We start from the raw sequence: 22,451 nt of genomic DNA, 5'->3' as shown, positions 1-22,451 counted from the left end.
ATCAGCAATAACATTAGCAAATTTGCTGATGATACTAAGCTGGGTGGCAGGGTGAAATGTGATGAGGATGTTAGATTACAGGGTGACCTGGACAAGTTAGGTGAGTGGGCAGATGCATGGCAGATGCAGTTTAATGTGGATAAATGTATGGTTATCCACTTTGGTGGCAAGAACAGGAAGGCAGATTACTACCTAAATGGAATCCATTTAGGTAAAGGGGCAGTACAAAGAGATATGGGTGTTCTTGTACAGCAGTCAATGAAGGTAAGCATGCAGGTACAGCAGGTAGTGAAGAAGGCTAATAGCATGCTGGCCTTCATAACAAGAGGGGTTGAGTATAGAAGCAAAGAGGTTCTTCTGCAGCTGTACAGGCCCCTGGTGAGACCACACCTGGAGTACTGGTCTCCAAATTTGAGGAAAGACATTCTGGCTATTGAGGGAGTGCAGCGTAGGTTCACAAGGTCAATTCCTGGAATGGTGGGACTATCTTACACTGAAAGACTGGAGCGACTGGGCTGGTATACCCTTGAGTTTAGAAGACTGAGAGGGGATCTGATTGAGACATATAAAATTACTAAAGGATTGGACACTCTGGAGGCAGGAAACATGTTTCCACTGATGGGTGAGTGCTGAACCAGAGGACACAGCTTAAAAACACGGGGTAGACCATTTAGGACAGAGATGAGGAGAAACTTCTTCACACAGAGAGTGGTGGCTGTGTGGAATGCTCTGCCCCAGAGGGCAGTGGAAACCCAGTCTCTGGATTCATTTAAGAAAGAGTTGGATCGAGCTCTCAGGGATAGTGGAATCAAGGGAGATAAGGCAGGAACAGGATACTGACTGTGGATGGCAGAATGGCCTACTCCTGCACCTACTGTCTATTATCCTATCCATGCCCCTTATAATTTTATAAACCTCTATAAGGTCACCCCTCAGCCTCCGACGCTCCAGGGAAAACAGCCCCAGCATGTTCAGCCTCTCCCTATAGCTCAAATCCTCCAACTCTGGCAACATCCTTGTCAATCTTTTCTGAACCCTTTCAAGGTTCACAACATCTTTCCAATAGGAAGGAGACCAGAATTGCAAGCAATATTCCAACAGTGGCCTAACCAATGTCCTGTACAGCCACAACATGACCTCCCAACTCCTGTACTCAATACTCTGACCAATAAAGGAAAGCATACCAAATGCCTTCTTCATTATCCTATCTACCTGCGACTCCACTTTCAAGGAGCTATGAACCTGCACTCCAAGGTCTCTTTGTTCAGCAACACTCCCTAGGATCTTACCATTAAGTGTATACATCCTGCTAAGATTTGTTTTCCCAAAATGCAGCACCTCGCATTTATCTAAACTCCATCTGCCACTTCTCAGCCCATTGGCCCATCTGGTCCAGATCCTGTTGGAATCTGAGATAACCCTCTTTGCTGTCCACTACATCTCCAATTTTGATGTCATCTGCAAACTTACTAACTGTACCTCTTATGCTCGCATCCAAATCATTTATGTAAATGACAAAAAGTAGAGGACCCAGCACCGATCCTTGTGGCACTCCACTGGTCACAGGCCTCCAGTCTGAAAAACAACGCTCCACCACCACCCTCTGTCTTCTACCTTTGAGCCAGTTCTGTATCCAAGTGGCTAGTTCTCCCTGTATTCCATGAGATCTAACCTTGCTAATCAGGCTTCCCATGGGGAACCTTGTCGAACGCCTTACTGAAGTCCATATAGATCACATCTACTGCTTGCCCTCATCAATCTTCTTTGTTACTTCTTCAAAAAACTCAATCAAGTTTGTGAGACATGATTTCTCACGCACAAAGCCATGTTGACTATCCCTAATCAGTCCTTGCCTTTCCAAATACATGTACACCCTGTCCCTCAGGATTCCCTCCAACAACATGCCCACCACTGAGGTCAGGCTCACCGGTCTATAGTTCCCCGGCTTGTCATTACCGTCCTTCTTAAACAGTGGCACCTTGTTTGCCAACCTCCAGTCTTCTGGCACCTCACCTGTGACTATCGATGATACAAATTCCCAGAGCATTAGTTTGGGCCTCGAGATTACTGGGCCAAAGACATTACCACTCTGCCTCCATTTGCTAATGAAGTAACTTTGAACAGGGTGTAAACTATTCTTCCTTTCCTAATCCCTCGCTGAGAGGTAACTTACACTGAGTACTCATGCTTCAAAATACTTAAACAGGAGCTACCATCCAGTCATTTGAGCTGCTGTCATTCGATAAGGTCATGGTCGATCTTTCAACTCTTTCCATATTCCCACATTGTCACCAGACCCCTAAATTCCTAACATATTCTATTCCATTCTATTGATCTTTGACTTGAACATCCTGAACAGCTGAGCTTCCAATGAATTGTAAAAGAAGCAAAATCTGTCGAGTGAAGAATGTTCTGCTCGGATCAATCCTTATGGGCTGACCCTTCGTTTTGAGACTTAGTTACAGAATCCTTGATCGGGGAAACAGTCTTTAAACTTTATTCATGGGATATGGGTATCACTTAGTCATTATTTATTACACGTCAATAGTTGCCCTGGAGAACGGGATGGTGGTGAGCTTCCTTTTTGAACTGCTGCAGTACACTTGGTGTAGATGGACCCACAATGCTGATAAGGAGGGAATTCCAGGATTCTGACCCAGCACCACTGAAGGAACAGTGATATATTTCTAAGATGAGATGTTGAGTGGCCTCGAGAGGGACTTGCGGGAGTGGTGGTGTTCCCATATATCCACTGTCCTTGTCCTTTTAGATTTAGGTTTTATTGTCATGTGTACTCAAATACAGGGTACGGTGAAAAGTGTACATTGTTGCCACACACAGGGCCATCTTAGGTACAAACAGCTAGGTACAAAATGCTAGATACAGAAAAAGAAAAATAAAGAAGTTAAAAAGTTCAGCACTGCGGTCTTCTTAGCATAACAGTAGAAACAGAAAGCTAAAATGTCAGACATGGGCCTGCAGATGCTCCAGGCTGGGGTTGCCCCAAGAGGGCTTCGCTGTTCCCCGCGCTGGGCTCAGAGCTGCCCTGGAATGCCAGGCTTTGTCGCTACTCGTGAAACTTCAGCCCTGACCCTCGGCTGCATCACCGCTGACTGCTCTCCGAGCTGGTGCTAGACCCAGCCGCTGTCACACTCCGTCACTGCCTCTACACCCTCCAAACGGTGAGTAAGAAACAATAAAGGCTAAAAAAAGACAAAAAGGAAAGAAAAGAGGAAAGCAGGTGGAATGGATGAGATTTGGGCTCAAGAGCTGCCTACCCCACCCGCCACCACCTTCAATCAGCTGCTTCTCTGATGGAAGTGGTTATCAGTTTGGAAGGTGCTGCCTACAGAGCTTTGGCCTTTCATAACCTTTAAGTCTTTAAGAATTTTATACATTACTTCTCATTCTCCGAAATTCCAGTGAATACAGAGGTCGTTTACTTTGTCACTTCTAGTACAACAAACCTTTTCTATGTGGAAGCAATTGGCATTTTACTCCTTTATAGATTTTCCTATCATTTGCTCCCCTCCGTACCTCTGAATTGTCTTTGTGATACAGAGTCAAAGGCTTCTCTGATGTCCCATGTAACACAGCTGTATCTCACCCCCCCCTCAGAAAAAGCACTAGAAAGCCAGAACGCCCAGACCCAAATGTTTTTGGAAAGATTTATTCAGTTCCACTTGCCTTAATTATATTGTTGGAGGTTCACACTCTTCAGTATTCCCTGTTAAAATCAGGTCTGTGCTCATCGATTCCTTTCTTTCCTCAACCTCACAAGGTCAGAATGCTTATGACAGCAAAGCATTGGGACAATGGAGCTGCCTCATGAAAGAGCAGCCTTTAACCTTGCTGTGCTTTACACAACATATTCAGAACACAAGTGACAGCCCCCTAGGGCTGAAAGGCCTACTCCCATTCCTGTGACAATCTCTTGCAAAATTCAAGTCACTTTAAACATTGAGAAAACAAGGTTCAAACAGTCCTCCTCATCATCTGAATGTCAGAGATGAGCTCACAGTTTTAACATTTTACTCCATCTTTCTCCGATTTAATCTGGATTAGGTCATCGATGATTGATGGATTACAGTGCATGCCACACCATTGTCTCCACAGCCAGGGAAGACAAACTCCCCGTTATTTTCAACTTTGTGGGACTAATCTCCCAATGGCATCTTGGACCTTCAACTACGAGGGGTCAACATTATCAAAATCCTGGGTGACCCATCCCAATTAGAGTTTGCTCTTCTGAGTATTTGAGAAGCCATCCTGGAGTCTCCAAAGAGCACACAGACGATCGTTCACTTGGTTCAGTTGCTCAAAGACCGCAGCATCCCTAGTTTGGTTGTAACGAGCAAGTAGAGGCTGTAGGACGGTGATGGGAAGGCTGAAGTTCAGGTGGGGATAGGAGGCCCCTGCGCTGTTGTTCTGTGCGTTGCTAGATACAATGCCTGTATGGAAAGATCACATCAATTTCATACAAACGCAAAATAGTGTGACAGCGTCGTAGGCTGAGGGGTGACCTTATAGAGGTTTATAAAATCACAGGATGCTGCCGGGTATGGAAGGTTTGAGTTATAAAGAAGGACTGCATAGGCTGCGACTTTTTCCACTGGAGAATAGGAGGTTGAGGGGTGACCTTACAGAAGTTTAGAAAATCATGAGGAGCATAGATACAGTTAATGGTAGTTGTCTTTTCCCGAGGATGGAGGATTTCAAGACCAGGGGGCACATTTTTAAGGTGGGAGGAGGAAGATGGTTAAAAAAAGTCATGAGGGACAAATCTTTTACACAGAGAGTGGTTTGTGTGTGGAATAAACTTCCTGAGGTAGAGGTGGATGTGGGTACAATTACAAAGTTAAAAGACATTTTGATAAGTACACGTCTAGGAAAGGTTTGGAGGGATATGGGCCAGGAACAGACAGGGTAGATTAGTTTAGTTTGGGATTATGTTTGGACAGGAGAAAGTGAGGAATGCAGATGCTGGAGATCAGAACTGAAAATGTGTTGTTGGAAAAGCGCAGCAGGTCAGGCAGCATCCAAGGAGCAGGAGAATCGACGTTTCGGGCATCAGCAACACATTTTCAGCAGTGATTATGTTTGGACAGGAGTGGTTGGACCAACGGGTCTGTTTCTGTACTGTATGACTCTATGAGGGGCATGGATAAGGTGACTAGACAACGTCCTTCTCACAGGGTAGTGGAGTGCACAGCTAGAGAGTTTAAGGTGAGAGGGGAAAGATTTAAAATGGACCTAAGGGGCAACATTTTCACAAAGAGGGATTGAGCTGCCAGGGGAGGTGGTGGAGGCTGGTGCAATTACAACATTTAATGGGCATCTGGAAGGGCATATGAATAAGAGGGGTTTAGAGGGACATGGGCCAAGTGCTGGCAAGTGGGATTGATTAAAGTAGGAAATCTGGTTGGCATGGACGAGTTGGATCGAAGGGTCTGTATCCGTGCTGTGGATCACTATGACAATATAAAATGCTGAAGAAACTCAGCAGATCTGGTAGTTCTGTGGAGGATAAATAGAGTTAATATTTGAGTCTGATACATCTCTTCTTCAGAACTGACATATTTTCACCCTGGAGGACGTTTCAACGTGACGAAACTTCAAAGGTGCCTGCGTGATACAGAACAACCTCAGTTTAGATTAGATTAGATTAGATAACTTACAGTGTGGAAACAGGCCCTTCGGCCCAACAAGTCCACACCGCCCCGCCGAAGCGCAACCCACCCATACCCCTACATTTATCCCTTACCTAACACTACGGGCAATTTAGCATGGCCAATTCACCTTACCTGCACATCTTTGGACTGTGGGAGGAAACCGGAGCACCCGGAGGAAACCCACGCAGACACGGGGAGAATGTGCAAACTCCACACAGTCAGTCACCTGAGACGGGAATTGAACCCGGGTCTCTAGCGCTGTGAGGCAGCAGTGCTAACCACTGTGCCACCATGCCGCCCGTTATGCATAGTTAGATGGTCTTACCAATGGCTAAAGGTATAGAGTCATAGAGATGTACAGCTCAGAAACAGACCCTTCGGTCCAACTCATCCATGCCGACCAGATATCCTAACCTAATCTAGTCCCATTTGCCAGCATTTGGCCCATATCCCTCCAAACCCTTCCTATTGATATACTTTTTATATCTTTCCGCTCTCTCCTTAAACCTATGCCCTTCAGTTCTGGACTCCTGCACCCCAGGGAAAATACCTTGTCATATTGCACTTTCTCAACAAGTGTCTTGACTCAGCTCCCTTCTCTCCTCATCACGGCCCAGTCACTGAGGTTTGTTGTCAGGCAGGTCGCATGACTGCTACAGTCCTCTGTTCTATCATTAGTTAAAACAGACAGCCCCGAAATAATAACTACCTCATAGACTTCATCTTTCTAACCACAGACCATGACTCTTTTTTTCAGTGATGTTCACTGTGAAATAAACACTGGGGAGGATAGCAGGGAAAACACCCCTGCTCCGCTTTGAATAGTTGACACAACATTGTCCTCTACAATCCCTAATTCATGAGGCAATGACACATTACGTACCCAGTAACTCTCCGCTGCTTGTTCTGAAGACAGGTCCCCCACTGGCCCCAGCATGAACTGCACAGGTTGTCTGAAGCATCGCTGGCTGCTGGTCCACTGTGATCACAGCAGAAAGCACACCAGCTGTCACTGAAGGCCCGCAGCTCTGGCCAAACACCCCATAGGCAATGACACAGACATCTTCTCCTGTTGGCGAAGAGACAGTTTCACTGAAGGCATTGCGTCGAATAAACAGATTAAGGTGATTCAGGCTTTACTGGTGTCTTTGCGTCCCCAGAATCTCCTCCCAGCCTTCCTAGTGGGTGGCACGGTCGCTCAGTGGTTAGCACTGCTGCCTCACAGCGCCAGGGTCCCGGGTTCAATTCCACCCTTAAGCGACTGTGTGGAGTTTGCACATTCTCCCCGTGTTTGCTTGGGTTTCTTCCGGGTGCTCCAGTTTCCTCCCATAGTCCAAAGGTGTGCAGTTTAGGTGGACTGGCCACACTAAACTGCCCATTGTGTCTAGGGATGTGCAGGTTCAGTGAATTAGCCTTGGGAAATGCAGGGTTGCACAGGGTGGGTCTGGGTGGGTTAGTCTTCGGAGTGGACTTGCTGGGCTGAATGGCCTGTTTCCAAACTGGAGGGATTTCATAATACTGTGGTAGCCAGTTCCATATTCTCACATTCTCCTGGTAAAGGATTTTCCTGGTAAAGGATTCTCTAGGTGAAGGATTTTCCCCTAAAATCCTTATAGAACCTATTAGTCTCTGTCTATCAACTCATTCAATTACCTTGAACACACGATAAGTCGGTACTGCAGTTTTCTCACAAGTGGAAACATCTTCTCTACACCTTTCCTATCAACTCTCATTTATAGTTTTAAAGACCTTTGTTAGTTCACCCATTAGTCTTTATGTTGTTATAGGAAACAGCCCCAAGGTTAGAAATTTGATTTGGGGAATGGAAATGGACACTATCATTTTGGCTGCTTGTTCAGTCAGTGACAATCCAATATTGCCCGAGACAAATTTCTAGCCCTCTTGTCTGTTTAACCTTCCTGATATTGATAAACTCTCAGTTCTGGGGGTATCCTCACATCCTTTTACTTTCTCTAGTCTTTTCCTGTTCATCTGGATCCGTTATGTCTTATGGAGATCAGAACTGATTGTCCATAGAATTCCTACAGTGTGAAAGCAGGCCATTGTCCCCATCAAGTCCACACCAACCCTTGTAAAGCATCCCACCCAGACCCACCCACCTGTACCCTATCCCCATAACTTTGTATTTCTCATGGCCAATCCACCCTAACCTGTATACCTTTGGACTGTGAGAGGAAACCGGATGAAATCCACACAGACACGGGGAGAACGTGCAAACTCGAACCCAGGTCTGTGGGGTTATGAAGCAGCAGTGCTAACCATTGAGCCACCGTGCTGCCCCTATTGGTTAAGCCAGTTTTGATACACATACAACACAATTTCTCCAGTTTTCAATGATGTTCCGCTGGAGAGGAAACCCAGAGCACAGTTTCTTGTTTATAGGTTTGTTCCCCTGCATTGTTACAAGTTTCTGAATCTGCTCCCTGGGGACCCTTTTGCTACTCTACCCCGTTCAGATTTTTGTCTCTGCAAGGAGTATGTGACCCCTTATTCCTATCAAAACACACAATGCCACATTGATCAATACTGAATTTAATTCCCATTCACATATCCATTTGTGGAGATAAAGGATACATAAACAAGAAAACTCAAGCTTGTAACATGGAAATCAAAACTAGGATGCTACTACATCAATCTTCTGTTTGTCTCAGAAATGGGCATAATCATAGATTTAACAGTACAGAAGGAGGCCATTTAACTCATCGTGTCTATAGCAGCAGATGTAATAAATAAAGATCTGTCGAAGAAATTCAAAGCTTTTAAGATATGGTTAAGGCATCATCATCATCAATGACCATTAAACGAAAGAAGATGTGCTTAAAATCACAAGAACAAGAAATAGCTCTAAAAGTAATATCCAGCAAAGAAAATGTTAGTAGTTTGGCTGTTTGATTAAGGCTGAAAAGCTATAGAGATCTCTTCAAGAGGGCAAAGTTCAGGGCAGAGAAAAGGGAGAGTTTGTTCTAGGCATCACTGAATGACAGGCAGTGGTAATGGAAAACTGCAGCACTCTCAAAGCCAATTCACTTAGATCTTTGTATTTTGCCACGGCCTTCTGTGATTTGAGTCAGACCATTCCCCTCCCGGTTTGGTTCAGCAAGTTTAGCAAGTGGTTCAGGTAAACTGTGGCCAGGATATGGATCCCTGTGAGACGCCAATTCCCACTTGCCATCTGTCTAACCAACTACCCTCAACCTGAGTATGGTCAAATTGTCTCCAGCCTATCCTTAGAATAATGAGGTGGCATGTATCTGCAGAAGTGAAGTCTGAGGTTCACCAGTGTTTAAGCATATAGAATGTAACATTTAAATTCAATTTTAGTTTGAAGTTTGAATGTGTGTCACTGTACACAGCAAGATCCCACACACATGAACACAATAGATAAGCAATTTACTCTATCTTTTTGTGGAGCAGGAAAGTCGATGTTTCAGGCAAAAACCCTTCATCAGGAATACAGGCAGAATGCCCCCACCCTCCTCTCATTTATCTCTCCACTCTTCAGGCACTCTGCCTGTATTCCTGATGAAGGGCTTTTGCCTGAAATGTCGATTTTCCTGCTCCTCGGATGCTGCCTGACCTGCTGTGCTTTTCCAGCACCACTCTAATCTAGACTCTGGGTTCCAGCATCTGCAGTCCTTGTTTTTACTTCCAGGGCGCCTACTTGCGGAATGCTTCAGAGAACCCCACTGCCCTGTGGCTGAACACTTCAACTCCCCCTCCCACTCTGTCAAGGACATGCAGGTCCTGGGCCTTCTTTGTCGCCAAACCCTGACCACCCGACGCCTGGAGGAAGAACCCCTCATCTTCCACCTTGGGACCCTCCAACCACATGGGATCAATGCGGATTTCACCTGTTTCCTCATTTCCCCTCCCCCTCACCTTATCCTAGATCCACATTCCAACTTGGCACCGCCCTCTTGACCAGTCCTACCTGTCCATCTTCCTTCCCACCTATCCGCCCCACTCTCCTCTCCAACCTATCACCTTCACCCCCACCTTCATCTACCTATCGCACATCCAGCTACCTTCTCCTCCAGCCCCACCCCTCCTCCCATTTATCTCTCAGCCCCCTTGGCCCACAAGCCTCATTCCTGCTGAATAACTTACGCTCAAAACGTCAATTCTCCTGCTCCTCGGATGCTGCCTGACCTGCTGCGCTTTTCCAGCACCACATTCTCAACTCTGACCTCCAGCATCTGCAGTCCTCACTTTCCCTCCTATGGAGGAATAGTTGTCAGGGAAATTAGTTTCATACCTTGTTCAAAACCTAGTGCCTGTGACAGCGCAGAACCCCACCCCCAGCAGTGCCATGGAGTTAATTTGTGATTGAGTCCTGGGCTTGCACCCAGAGGCTGGTGATGACAGTTGTACAACCAGCTAAAGGAAGTGAACAATGATCTGGAGTTATCAGGAGGAAACAGCTGTAAGGGAACTGGAGCAGCCTGATCTCAACCCGTTTAGTTTTGAGTTAAGGATGGGTGTTTAAGTTCATGCTTCACAGACAGTAAACTCAATTGCTGCCCTCTCACAGCAACATTCTTCACTGAGAGCTGGTCTCACAGTTACCTATTGGCCTCCCCACATTGTCACAGAAGAGACTCTGTGAGAAATCAGCTTAGCTAGCATTGCCATGTTTTCTCAGTGCAACAGCCTTAACCTTGCAGTGAAGCCAATATTAGGTGTTAGCCGCTGACTAATGGGTAGGATTCTCATCTGTGACGTAAAAAAATGTGGATGCAGCATAAAAATCAAGGCTGACACTCCTTCATCAACATCGGTGGTCAGTCGCAGATGAGGGATGACTCTCTCCCACTCTCAGGGTGAGTCTGTACAGACTGTTGGGGCTACTGCAGGCTCAGTTACACTGGGGGCAGGTGGTGGTCGCGGGAAGGGGGTGGTTGGGGAGTTGGTGTGGCAGCGCGATCCTTTCCCTGTCTCCACCCAGCTTCTGCTTTTTCCCAACGGCAAGTCTCCAGGGGCTTTCTGTCTTCCCGGATGGTTCACCTCCACTTTGGCCGGTCCCGGTCAGTGATTCCCAGGTTTCTGTGGGAATGCTACACTTCCCCAGTGAAGCCTTGGGGGTATCCCTGAAGCATTTCCTCTGTCCACCTGGGGCTCGCCTGCCGTTTCACAGCTGGGAGTAGAGCTGGGGACGACGTGTCCAGCCCATCACAGCTGATTGGGAGGGGGGGGTGAGGTCAGTGCCTCAATGCTGGGGATGTTGGCCTGGTCTAGGAGCCTAGTGCTGGTGCGTCTGTCTTCCCTGAGGATTCGCAGGATCTTGCGCAGGCAGTGTTGGTGGGACTGCTCTAATGCCTTGCAGTACTCCAATGCAGTACTGAGAGACCTCTGCTTTGCTTTAGATATTACCTTAAACTGAAGCGTCTCAGGTGAGAGAACCCATGGGGCCATTCTAGGACAGTTAGGGGAGTTCTCCTGATTGTCCTGCTCAATATGTGTCACTCAACCAGATGATCTAGTCATGGTCACATTACTGTTTGCTGTGTGAACATTGGCTGCTGCATTTCCTACATCACAACAGTGGCTACGCTTCAAACAAAATTTGTCAAGTGCTTTAGGACATTGTGAAGTTGTAAGAAGTATTATGTATAAATTCAAATCTTTCCTCTTTATACTTTTATACGGCTATGCCAGTTGCTTCCACTCATTTGCTGTTTTCAGAGGGAGACAAGCTCAGCTGCCAGACTGGTTTTCAGGAAGACTATGTAAATGTGACACCAGTATTGTTCTCAGCCTCATTACAGATATTGCCAGACAATATTCAAGGCCATTTTACACAGCTGTATTTGGATTCTGGGAGAGCTGTGCTGTGACCTAACTCCTGACATTTAAATCCAGCTCTTATCCTGAAGCTTACACACAGACAAAGTTTATGCTCAGTCAGCAGTTTGCACTTGCTAGTCTAAACCACACTTTCAAACTAAACAGAACCATATCTGGTGCCTGGCCAGTGTTGCGCCTGGTGATGATTGTAAAATATTAAAAGAATTTAATTCCCCAACACCAACCTCTCTTACCCTGAAAAAATACACGTTGTAAGCTCAAACACTGCTTTAACCTCCCTGAGGCCTCCTCTCAAATGTAACTCAAGCCTGCTTACAAAAGATGTACAATCTGCCCTGTTAATGAATTAACAGACAGCAAACACTCCCCTGTTTAAATGGGTTCTCACACAGTGACAGGGAGATACGGTTTTATCAAACCCTACAGTGTGCCTTTGTCCCTCAATCATTACAATGCAACGTCGTGCACTGTTTCTGCCTCATTTGTGCCTTTACTCAGGGAGCTCTCTGCCTCACAAGCAGGAGGTGAGCGTGTCACAAATATGGAACATGATATTGTACATATCTGGGAGAAAGTACTTCAGTCAACAGGTAGCAATCTCCACATATCAGTCTGATTTGTAACTGAAAACCTGTGAGTAACTCCCCCATGCTCCTCCAAAACCATGATCACTACCACCTAAAAGGACAAGGGGAAAGGCAGGAGGGAACACCACCGCCAGTGAGTTCCCCTCCGAGCCACTTACCATCTTGAATTGGAAATATATCATCGTTCCTTCACTGTCACTGGGTCAATCTACTGGGCCTCCCTCCCTGATGGACTGCAGCAGTTCAAGAAGGCAGCTCACCACCAAATTCTCAAGAGAAATTAGGGATGGGCAATAAAATGGCCTACTCCTGCTTATGGTCTTAAAATGATGGCCCAGTCAGCCCTTCAACAAATAAAAACAAAACTGGTTCCTGAATTCAACACTAGTCTCACATGCCCGTAAATGTGCAAGGCTTGAGTAAGAATGTGTAAACTAAAAACTGACGCCATAACTGTAAACAAAAAGAAAAAAAATCAACCATAAAATCACAGCATGTTTGTGGCACAGAAAGAGGCTATTTGGCCCACTGAGCCCCCTAACCCAATATCATTTTAAAGCATTTGGTCCATTGCCCTGCAGCCTGTGGTACTTGAGGCTGGTGAATATCCGGGCAGCATTTTCATGAACTGCAGGTTTCTGGGTGAAACCATTTTCCTCATCTCACTTCTGACATTAACTTTAAAGAAATATTTCCCATAAAAAGAATCACTGATTTCAATTCCTCGATTAAGCAAGGCTGCACCACTTCAATTAACACAAATTGTTGATTATTTAAAAGTGACTTTACAGTATGTTCCATAGAATCATGAAGGTAAGCTAAAGTCGCCATAGTCCCAGGGAACCGTGGGGCTGCTCTCATTCGAGAGAGATGACTGGTGGTGTCTTAAGCTGAGGGTCACCCTGCCTCAGGTGAGGGCAGAGGTTGAGAAGGAGAGTTCTTCAGTGGTAACCTCAGTCATTGTGGTAATTAAACCCCCGCTGTGGGTGTCATTCTGAATCACAAACCAGCCATCCATAGAATCATACTGCACAGTACAGGCCATTCGTCCCATCAAGTTGGTACTATCAAAGCTACACTAAATGTACACTAGTCCCACTTTTCCACTTAGCCTAGGCCTAGTGGTATTATCACTAGAATATTAATCCAGAAACTCAGCTAATGTTCGGGGCACCTGAGCTTGAACTCTACCCTGGCAGAGAGTGGAATTTGAATTCAATGTATAAAAAAACTTGGGAGTTAATGAAATTAGATTAGATTAGATTAGATTACAGTGTGGAAACAGGCCCTTCGACCCAACAAGTCCACACTGACCCGCCGAAGCGAAACCCACCCATACCCCTACATTTACTCCTTATCTAACACTACGGGCAATTTAGTATGGCCAATTCACCTGACCTGCACATCTTTGGACTGTGGGAGGAAACCGGAGCACCCGGAGGAAACCCACGCAGACACGGGGAGAACGTGCAAACTCCACACAGTCAGTCGCCTGAGGCGGGAATTGAACCCGGGTCTCTGGCGCTGTGAGGCAGCAGTGCTAACCACTGTGCCACCGTGCCGCCCACTAATGATTGCTGGGAAAGTCCCATCATGTTCACTAAAGTCCCTCAGGGGAAAGGAACCTGGTCTGGCTTGTATGTGACTCCGGCCCCACAACAACATGGCTGACTCTCAGATGCCCTCTGAAATGGCCTAGCAAGACACCCTGTTGTGTCAATTGCCACGAAGTCTCAACGAGGAAATGAAGCCAATGAAATGTCAAATCCTGGGGGGCACGTGTTTAAGGTGTGAGGGGGAAAAGTTTAAGAGAGAAGTGTGAGGAAGTTTTTTTTTACACGGAAGGTGGTATGTGTCTGGAACGTGCTGCTGGGAAGGGTGATAGAAGCAGATATATTAGCAATGTTTAAGAGGAATTTAGACAGACTCATGAACACGCACGGAATAGAGGGAGACTGACCATGGGCAGGCAGATGACATTAGTCTAGAATGTCATCACAGTTGGCACAGACATGTTTCTGTGTTATACTATTCTATGTTCTATGTTTTAAGCTCAGCAGGTCTGGCAGAATCTGTGGAGAGAGAAACAGAGTTAACATTTCAAGTGCAGTGCAACTGTTCTTAAGAACTCAAGTCATATTGGATGTTGCTGTGACTGAAGGGTTTGCGTTATAGGGAGGGGCTAAATAGGCTGGAGCTTTTTCCCTGGTGCATTGGAGGCTGAGGGGGTGACCTTTACAGAGGTTTATAAAATTGTGAGGGGCACGGGTAGGGTGAATAGACAAGGTCTTTTTCCTAAGGTAACTTTTTAACGCAGAGGGTGGTGTGTGTATGGAACGAACTGCCAGAGGAAGTGGTGGAGGCTGGTACAATTACAACATTTTAAAAGGCATCTGGATGGATATATAAATAGGAAGGGTTTAGAGAGAGATAGACCAAATGCTTTACAATATTTAAAAATTTGGATAAGTACATGAATGGGAAAGGTTTGGAGGGATATTGGAGAGGAGCAGGCAGCTGGGACTAGTTTAGTTTGGGATTATGTTCGGCACGGACTAGTTGGACTGAAGGGGCTGTTTCTGTGCCGTATGAGTCTATCTCAGACTCAAAACGTTAACTCTTTATCTGCCTCCAGAGATTCTGCCAAACTTGTGGAATTTCTCTGTTTTTTCAGCTTTCCAGCATCCACAGTATTTTGCTTTTGTTTGTCTGCTATTATTAATTCTGGTTAAAAACAATTTTTCTTGTATTATATTTCGTGCCTTTCCTTACCTTTGTTAAACCCAGAAGCAGCAACAGGTATCTCAACATATAGCAGGTCTTCTTCCAGTTCCACCAGTGCCACATCATAGGCTGAATTCTCTTTCGTAGCAAATAACACTCTTCCCTTCAACGTGAGGCGACTGTAGGTAAATAGAGGGAAGAGTTGAAAGAAATTTAGTGGGGTCTAATCACAAGTGAGGGCCAAAAGGAGAGCAATTATTCTGAGATCAGATAGTATCAGATTTGTTGTAGCACACCAATAATGTTAGAGCACACACATTAATGACTTGGTCACATTGTCACATGCCAAAAAAAATATATTAAATGCCTCAAGGAGGGGCACAGGTAGATCCTTTTTTTAAAAATCTTTTCTTGGGTGTTTTCTTTTTTAAACTTTTAACCTTTCTGAGACGGGAATGGAGAAGGCAAGGTCCCAACTGGGGGCCATCGTGGGGCGGAGAGATGTGGATCAGAAGCTGGCATGGGGAGGCGATTCCTAGAGATGAGTCCCAGAGTGGAGGCCGGTGTGGGGCGGGGAATCCCAGACTGGAGGCTGGTGCGGGGAGGGGAGTCCCATACTGGAGGCCAGCGCAGGGAGGCAAGGCTCTTGCGGACTGGAGGTGAGGTCTTGAGTTTTGAAGCCCGGTGCAGTCTGGAGGCTTGGCCTGGTACAGTCTGGAGGTGAGGGCCCGGTGCAGCCTGGAGGAGAGGGCCTGGTGCGGCCTAGAGGAGAGGGCCCGGTGCGGCCTGGAGGAGAGGGCCCGGTGCGGCCTGGAGGAGGGGGCCCGGTGCGGCCTGGAGGAGGGGGCCCAGTGCGGCCTGGAGGAGGGGGCCCGGTGCGGCCTGGAGGAGGGGGCCCGGTGTGGCTTGGACGAGAGGGCCCGGTGTGGCTTGGACGAGAGGGCCCGGTGCAGCCTGGAGAGAGGGCCCGGTGCAGCCTGGAGGAGAAAGCCCAGTGCGGCCTGGAGGAGAGGGCCCGGTGTGGCCTGGAGGAGAGGGCCCGATGCGGCCTGGAGGAGAGGGCCCGGTGTGGCCTGGAGGCTCAGTGCGAGTACAGACTTGGTTGAAAGGACTGTAATTGAGCACTTTTATTTAATTTTTGTTCTTTCGCTGGACTTTTATTTACTATCCTGTCAAATTTGTACCAAATAGTTAAGCAGCTGTATCTAGATACCTTGTACCATGAACGAACACCAATGCAAACTTTTTACTGTATGTATTCAAATGCACATGACAATAAAGTTAATTCAATTTGATTCAAAGATCTTATAGACTTTGATTGAAACTTTATAAATTTTTTAATAACTTTTGACAGAAATATTTTGAACAAGTCCCTGATGCGATTAAGCCATCTCCATTCTAATTAGCTGCTTTATTTATAGCCAAATAGGTCAGGTAACAGAGAGAGCCCTAGTGTGCGTCAAACTGTATCTCGTGTGGGCTAACACTGATATCAGCTGGTTTCTGTTTTACAAATTCTGCGAAAGATTTGTTTTACACAGGGTAACCACAATACAGAAAAAGTGACATGTTGGCTGAAGCTGGTTGAGAAATAGCCTTTGGTCTTCACTAAATTGAGTTCAACCAAACATTTACATTCTTTGTTCCTGACTTGTACTCAGCCCCTTTCACCCATCACCTCTGAGCTCATTGACCCATACTGGTTCCTGGTTGAGCAAGACCTTAAACAACATCATGTCAAAATTTTCAGCATTGTTTTCAAATCCCTGCATGGTCTCATACCTCCCTATCTCTCGAGCTGCTTCCTGCCTGGAATTTCTGCACACTCAACTTCTGGTCTCTTATGCATTCCCAATTATAATTGCATTCCCACTTGCATCTGGAATTTCAGTTCCCTTGATCCTAGGTTCTGGAATTCCCTCTCTAACCATCTGTCCTCCCTCTTTGAAACTCACAGGGAGTTCCTGCACCAATTTTTGGCTACCTTACTATCTTCTCATCTGGCTCAGCGCTAATATATTTTGCAAGATTTTACTACATTCAAGGTGTTAAATAAATGCAAGTCGCTGTGAATATGGTAAATATTCATTCAGCAAAGGAGGAAGCAGGTCTCATTCTTTTTCGTCACATTTCTTGAGGGGCAGGTGGTGGTGGTGGTGGAGTGGTAATAATGCTGGGTTTGCAATTGAGAACTCCAGGCTGATATCCTGGGGACACGAGTTCAAACCCCACAATGGGAGACAGTGAGTGAAAGATAAATTCAATAAAATCTGTTATTAAAACTGGCTTAATGATGACCACTGGTATGCAAACCCATGTGGTTCACTAATGCCTGACAGGGAAGTGTTCAGCTTGGGTGGTTGGTTTGCAAAGTTGAAAAATGTGGTGCTGGAAAAACACAGCAGGCCAGGCAGCATCCGAGGAGCAGGAGAATCGACGTTTCAGGCATAAGCCCTTCTTATGCCCCGAAACGTCGATTCTCCTGCTCCTCGGATGCTGCCTGGCCTGCTGTGTTTCTCCAGCACCACATTTTTCAACTCTGGTCTCCAGCATCTGCAGTCCTCACATTCTCCTGGTTGGTTTGCAAAGCAGTGTAACACCAACAGCATGGGTTCGATTCCCAATAACTGGCTGAGGTTACTACGAAGGATTCTCCTTTCTCCTTGCCTGAGGTATGGTGGCCCACTCGTTAAATTGCCATCAGCTGCTTCTCTCTCTAATGTGAGAACAGCCCGATGGTCTGGTAAGACTGTGGTGATATAACTACAATAGGGAAGTAAATCTGGAAATTAGCCTCTATGTGACCGATGTTTGGTTCAAACCCACGTCTCCTGGTTCAGAGATGGGGAATGCCACCAAGAACTCTTGAAATCAGTTTTTTTTAAATGATTAGCTTTTTTTAAATTAACCTAGATTTCTAATCAACCTGCCCAGAAATGTTATGACATACCTCTGGAACAGGTGGGACTTGAACTCGCGTCGAGGTAGGGACACTACCACTGCAGTGCAAGAACCCCTGAAACCAGATCTTAAAAATATGCCCCAATGAACATCAGTTACTCTTAATCGTACCTAGTTAAAACTCACACAACACCAGGTTAAAGTCCAACAGACTTGTTTGAAAGCACTAGCTTTCGGAGCGCTGCTCCTTCATCAGGTGCAGTGTTCCGAAAGCTAGTGCTTCCAAATAAACCTGTTGGACTATAACCTGGTGTTGTGTGATTTTTAACTTTGAGAAAGTGAGGACTGCAGATGCTGGAGATCAGAGCTGAAAAATGTGTTGCTGGAAAAGCGCAGCAGGTCAGGCAGCATCCAAGGAGCAGGAGAATCGACTTTTCCTGCATAAGCCCTTCTTCAGGATTTTTAACTTTGTCCACCCCAGTCCAACACCGGCAACTCCACCTCATGGTTAATCATACCTGGCACACATACGTCTGCACTCAAATAGCTCAGAATGAGCAACAGTAGCTGTGAAAAAGATCCATTACATACCAGAGAACTATCCCAAAGTGTTTTGTGTTCAGTGAATAAAAGTGTAATGACTGTTATGTAAGAAAATCTGTCCTCTTGTGGCACAGTGGTAGTGTGCCTATCCCTAGACCAGGAGGCTCATGTTCAGGTCCCATCTGCTCCAGTGGTGTGTAATAATAGCCCTGAACAGGTTGACTGGAAAAATAGGTTAAATTTAAAACAAAAACTGTCCACAATCAGAGTTTTAGGCACACGCTGTCATTGATTTTCTGACCACTGATGGAAATTTAAGGAGGTAGAGTTAATGGTAGCTGTCTTTTCCCTAGGTTGGGGGATTTCAAGACCGGGGGCACATTTTTAAGGCGAGAGGAGAGAGATTTAAAAAAGACACGAGGGGCAAATTTTTTTACAGAGGGTGATTCACGTGTGGAATGAACTTCCAGAGGAAGTGGTGCCTGTGGGTACAATTACAATGTATGAAACATGTTTAGATAAGGACATGAATAGGAAAGGTTGGCAGGGATATGGGCCAGGAGTGGGCAGGTGGGACTAGTTTAGTTTGAGATCATGTTTGGCATGGACTGGCTGGACAGAGGGTCTGTTTCCGTGCTGTCTGACGAGATTCGGGTTTTGAAGCACGTTTGTTCCTCGGGGTCCTTTCAAAAAGTGCAGACTCTTAGAATTAACCCTTACAGACTCAACTCCTGGAGAGAGATTTAGATCCGCAATCTCCAGCTCAAAGAATGGATGTCATGTACAATTGCAAAATTTAAGAGGCATCTGGGTGGGTATATGAATAGGAAGGGTTTGGAGGGATATGGGCCGGGTGCTGGCAGGTGGGACTAGATTGGGTTGGGATATCTGGTCGGCATGGATGGGTTGGACTGAAGGGTCTGTTTCCATGCTGTACATCTCTATGACTCTATGTGCTGAGGTAACATGCTGTGCACATTGCTTGGTCAAGGAAGACTTCAAGGCTATTTTTTTTACAAGTTCAGATGTTACGCAGCTCCAACCACACTTATAGCAATACAACTGCTTGACTTAACCCTCCAGCCAGGTGTACAGAATTCCTACCTGCCCAAGTCAGGCTGTATGTTCACTTGGACAGCTGATGCCCAGCCCAGCACATGGCGACACGTGAGTATCAGTCGGGGACTGACCACCACCCCTGAGCCCCATACGCCACCGCACTCCAGAAGAGCAACTGACCCAAGCAGCCGGGTTAGGTCACCCTGCCACCTTGGGCTGGGCACGGGCAGGTGACCAGACAGTGGGCAAAACGACACGATCTTGCCATTCTTGCCGAGTGCACCCCAAATCCTTCTGATGGCTTTGAGTATGCAGGTGATAGAACACACCAGGGTCAGTCCAACCCACTCCTGGGCCTTCCAACACAGTGGGGCCACGATTACACCCGCTAAATAGTACAGACCGTGCAGCTCAAGATAAACGCCACCTCCTTCGGTCCCGGGCAGACAACGGGCATCAGTCAGGATCACCGCGTTGCGCTCTCCGGCCAGATTACTCACGATTCCTTTACTGAACGTGTTCATGAAGACCTCTGACCAGAAGCTGGCGAACGGGGAAGCGCAGCTGAACAGGGTCTGCCCTTTCCTCAGGTGTTCGCTCCTCACACACTGGGGGGTCTCCCCAGCCTGGGCACCCCCTGCCCAGCTCGGGCAATGCAGCAAGCCGAACCAGAACAGACCGTCGAGTTCAGCCTCCTGGTCATCCAGGTGGAAGTGCCAGCGGTCAGCCTCCTGGTATACACTCTGGAAGGCTTCTCGGAATGCCGGGCAAGGGAATGCCACCAGCAAAGTGGCCGGGCTGGTGCCCTGGGACCTCGCCATGCCTGAGGGTGGCACCTCTGGGTGCAGGTCAGGGCTGGGGGTATCTGAGACAGGCTCAGAGCGGGTTTGGGAGCGTGGGCTGGGGTTGCCTGCAGGGAACTGCACCCGGATCTGCAGCTCCCTGTGGAAAGCCCCGGGCAGCAGGAAGGGCTGGCGGCTGAGCAGCTGGCGCTGCCCGAGGAAAGGGGAGAGGATCTGGGCATGGCAGAGCAGCAGCCCCCGCTGGTAATCCAGCAGGAGCCCGCTGCAGCTCCGCGCTCCATCCCAGTCCCAAGCTCCGGGAGTTCCAGCTCCAGCTCCGCTCCGCAAACCCGCAGAGACAATGCAACTGCAGCTCTCCGGGGAAAGCATCTCGGGCTGAGCCGCGATCCCAATGCAAACTTTACTCTCCGAACCCGGAAGGCGATGCATTAACCATCCCCTCCCTGGTGTCTGCAGCTTTCTCAGTCAATCAGCATTCAGCTACCTCCCTTTTATCCTCTTCCTGGCTGGCCCAACCCTATTTACCCTTGCTTGGCCTATTTCACAGAGTGGTTACGGAGTGCATGCAGGCCAGACCAGGGAATCACAGAATCCCCTACATTGTGGAAACTGGTCTACTGCTGACTGCAAGGGATGAATACACATTTGCAAGGATTTTGGAGTCGAAACTTGTGGTATGCACTACACTCTAGACTCTGATCTCCAGCACAGATTAGAGTGGTGCTGGAAAAGCCTGATCTACTCCCACCTGCCAGCACCCGGCCCATATCCCTCCAAACCCTTCCTATTCATATACCCATCCAAATGACTCTTAATGTTGCAATTGTACCAGCCTCCACCACTTCCTCTGGCAGCTCATTCCATACCCGTACCACCCTCTGTGTGAAAACGTTGCCCCTTAGGTCTCTTTTATATCTTTCCCCTCTCATCCTAAACCTATGCCCTCTAGTTCTGGACTCCCCCACCCCAGGGAAAAGACTTTTGACTATTTATCCTATCCATGCCCCTCATGATTTTATAAACCTCTATAAGGTCATCCCTCAGCCTCCGACGCTCCAGGGAAAACAGCCCCAGCCTGTTAAGCCTCTCCCGATAGCTCAAATCCTCCAACCCTGGCAACATCCTTGTAAATCTTTTCTGAACCCTTTCAAGTTTCACAACATCTTTCTGATAGGAAGGAGACCAAAATTGCATGCAATATTCCAACAGTGGCCTAACCAATGCCCTGTACAGCCGCAACATGACCTCCCAACTCCTGTACTCAATACACTGACCAATAAAATCCATCATTCAATGAGATCAAAACTGATCTTTGGCCTAACTCAACATACCTGCCCTTGGCCCATATCACTTAATATCTCTGCTTAATAAAAAAAGTTCTACCTTAGATTGATCATTAAAAACAGGTTTTGCATCAAGTGATGTTTGTGGAAGAGAGTCTCAAATGACTGTAGGGAGAAAAAGTGTTTACATTTCATGGTTGGTATAACTTCTTTGGGACTATAAGATGTAGGAGCAAAATGAGTCCATTCAGCCCATCGAGCCTGCTCGGCCATTCACTGAAATCATTCGCTAATCTATTAATCCTCAACTCCACTTTTCTCCATTACTCTTGACTCCCTTTACTGATTAAAAGTTTGTCAGTCTCAGCCTTGAATATATCAGCTCAGCCTTGACAGCCCTTTGTGGTAAAGGATTCCACAGAATCACTACACTCTGAGAGAAGAAGTTCCTCCTCATCTCTGTCTAAAAAGTGCAACCCCTTACTCTGAGATGATGGTGTCTGGTCCTAGACTTTCCCACAAGGGGAAACAACCTCTCCATACCTACCCTGTCCAGTCCTTGCAGAATTGTATATGTTTCAATAGTTTTGATTTTCTAAGAAAAAATTCTGATTTTTATTGAACTTAAGTTTCACCATCTGCCTTGGTGGGATTCAACTCAGGCTCTGGACTATTAGCCAGTGACATTACCACACCACCTTTGCCTCCTAATGCACCTAACTTTGAATAAGCAGGCCTTTTCTGATCCAAAACAAAAACAGAAAGTGTGGGGAAAACTCAACAGGTCTGTCAGCATCTGCGTACTGCTTATAAAATGATGAACATTCTAGATTCTTCCATATGAAGAAATATCCTCTCATTGTCTCCTTTGTCAATCTACTGTAGCACCTTACATAGAACATAGAACATTATAGCGCAGTACAGGCCCGTTGGCCCTCGATGTTGCGCTGACCTGTCATACCACTCTGAAGCCCATCTAACCTACACTATTCCATGTATGTCCATATGCTTGTCCAATGACGACTTAAATGTATGTAAAGTTGGCGAATCTAC

General features: G+C 46.7%; 1 protein-coding gene across 1 annotated transcript; it reads right to left on the bottom strand.

The window, feature by feature from the left end:
• Positions 1-2,758: 2,758 nt before the first annotated feature.
• tysnd1 (trypsin like peroxisomal matrix peptidase 1) lies at positions 2,759-20,541 on the bottom strand. The gene is made up of 4 exons (XM_043679140.2): positions 19,358-20,541; positions 14,858-14,988; positions 6,556-6,741; positions 2,759-4,451 (listed from the first exon to the last, which is right to left on the bottom strand). The coding sequence occupies exons 1-4, from the start codon at positions 20,482-20,484 to the stop codon at positions 4,234-4,236; spliced, it is 1,662 nt and encodes a 553-aa protein (XP_043535075.2). The 5' UTR covers positions 20,485-20,541; the 3' UTR covers positions 2,759-4,233.
• Between the last annotated feature and the right edge of the window lie 1,910 nt (positions 20,542-22,451).

Source organism: Chiloscyllium plagiosum, unplaced genomic scaffold (genome assembly GCF_037043375.1).
Source record: "Chiloscyllium plagiosum isolate Xiang-an unplaced genomic scaffold, Cpla_swu_hap1 HiC_scaffold_43, whole genome shotgun sequence".
Lineage (NCBI taxonomy): Eukaryota > Metazoa > Chordata > Chondrichthyes > Orectolobiformes > Hemiscylliidae > Chiloscyllium > Chiloscyllium plagiosum.
Note: the sequence above shows the minus strand (reverse complement) of the source record. Positions and strands in the feature narration are given on the sequence as shown.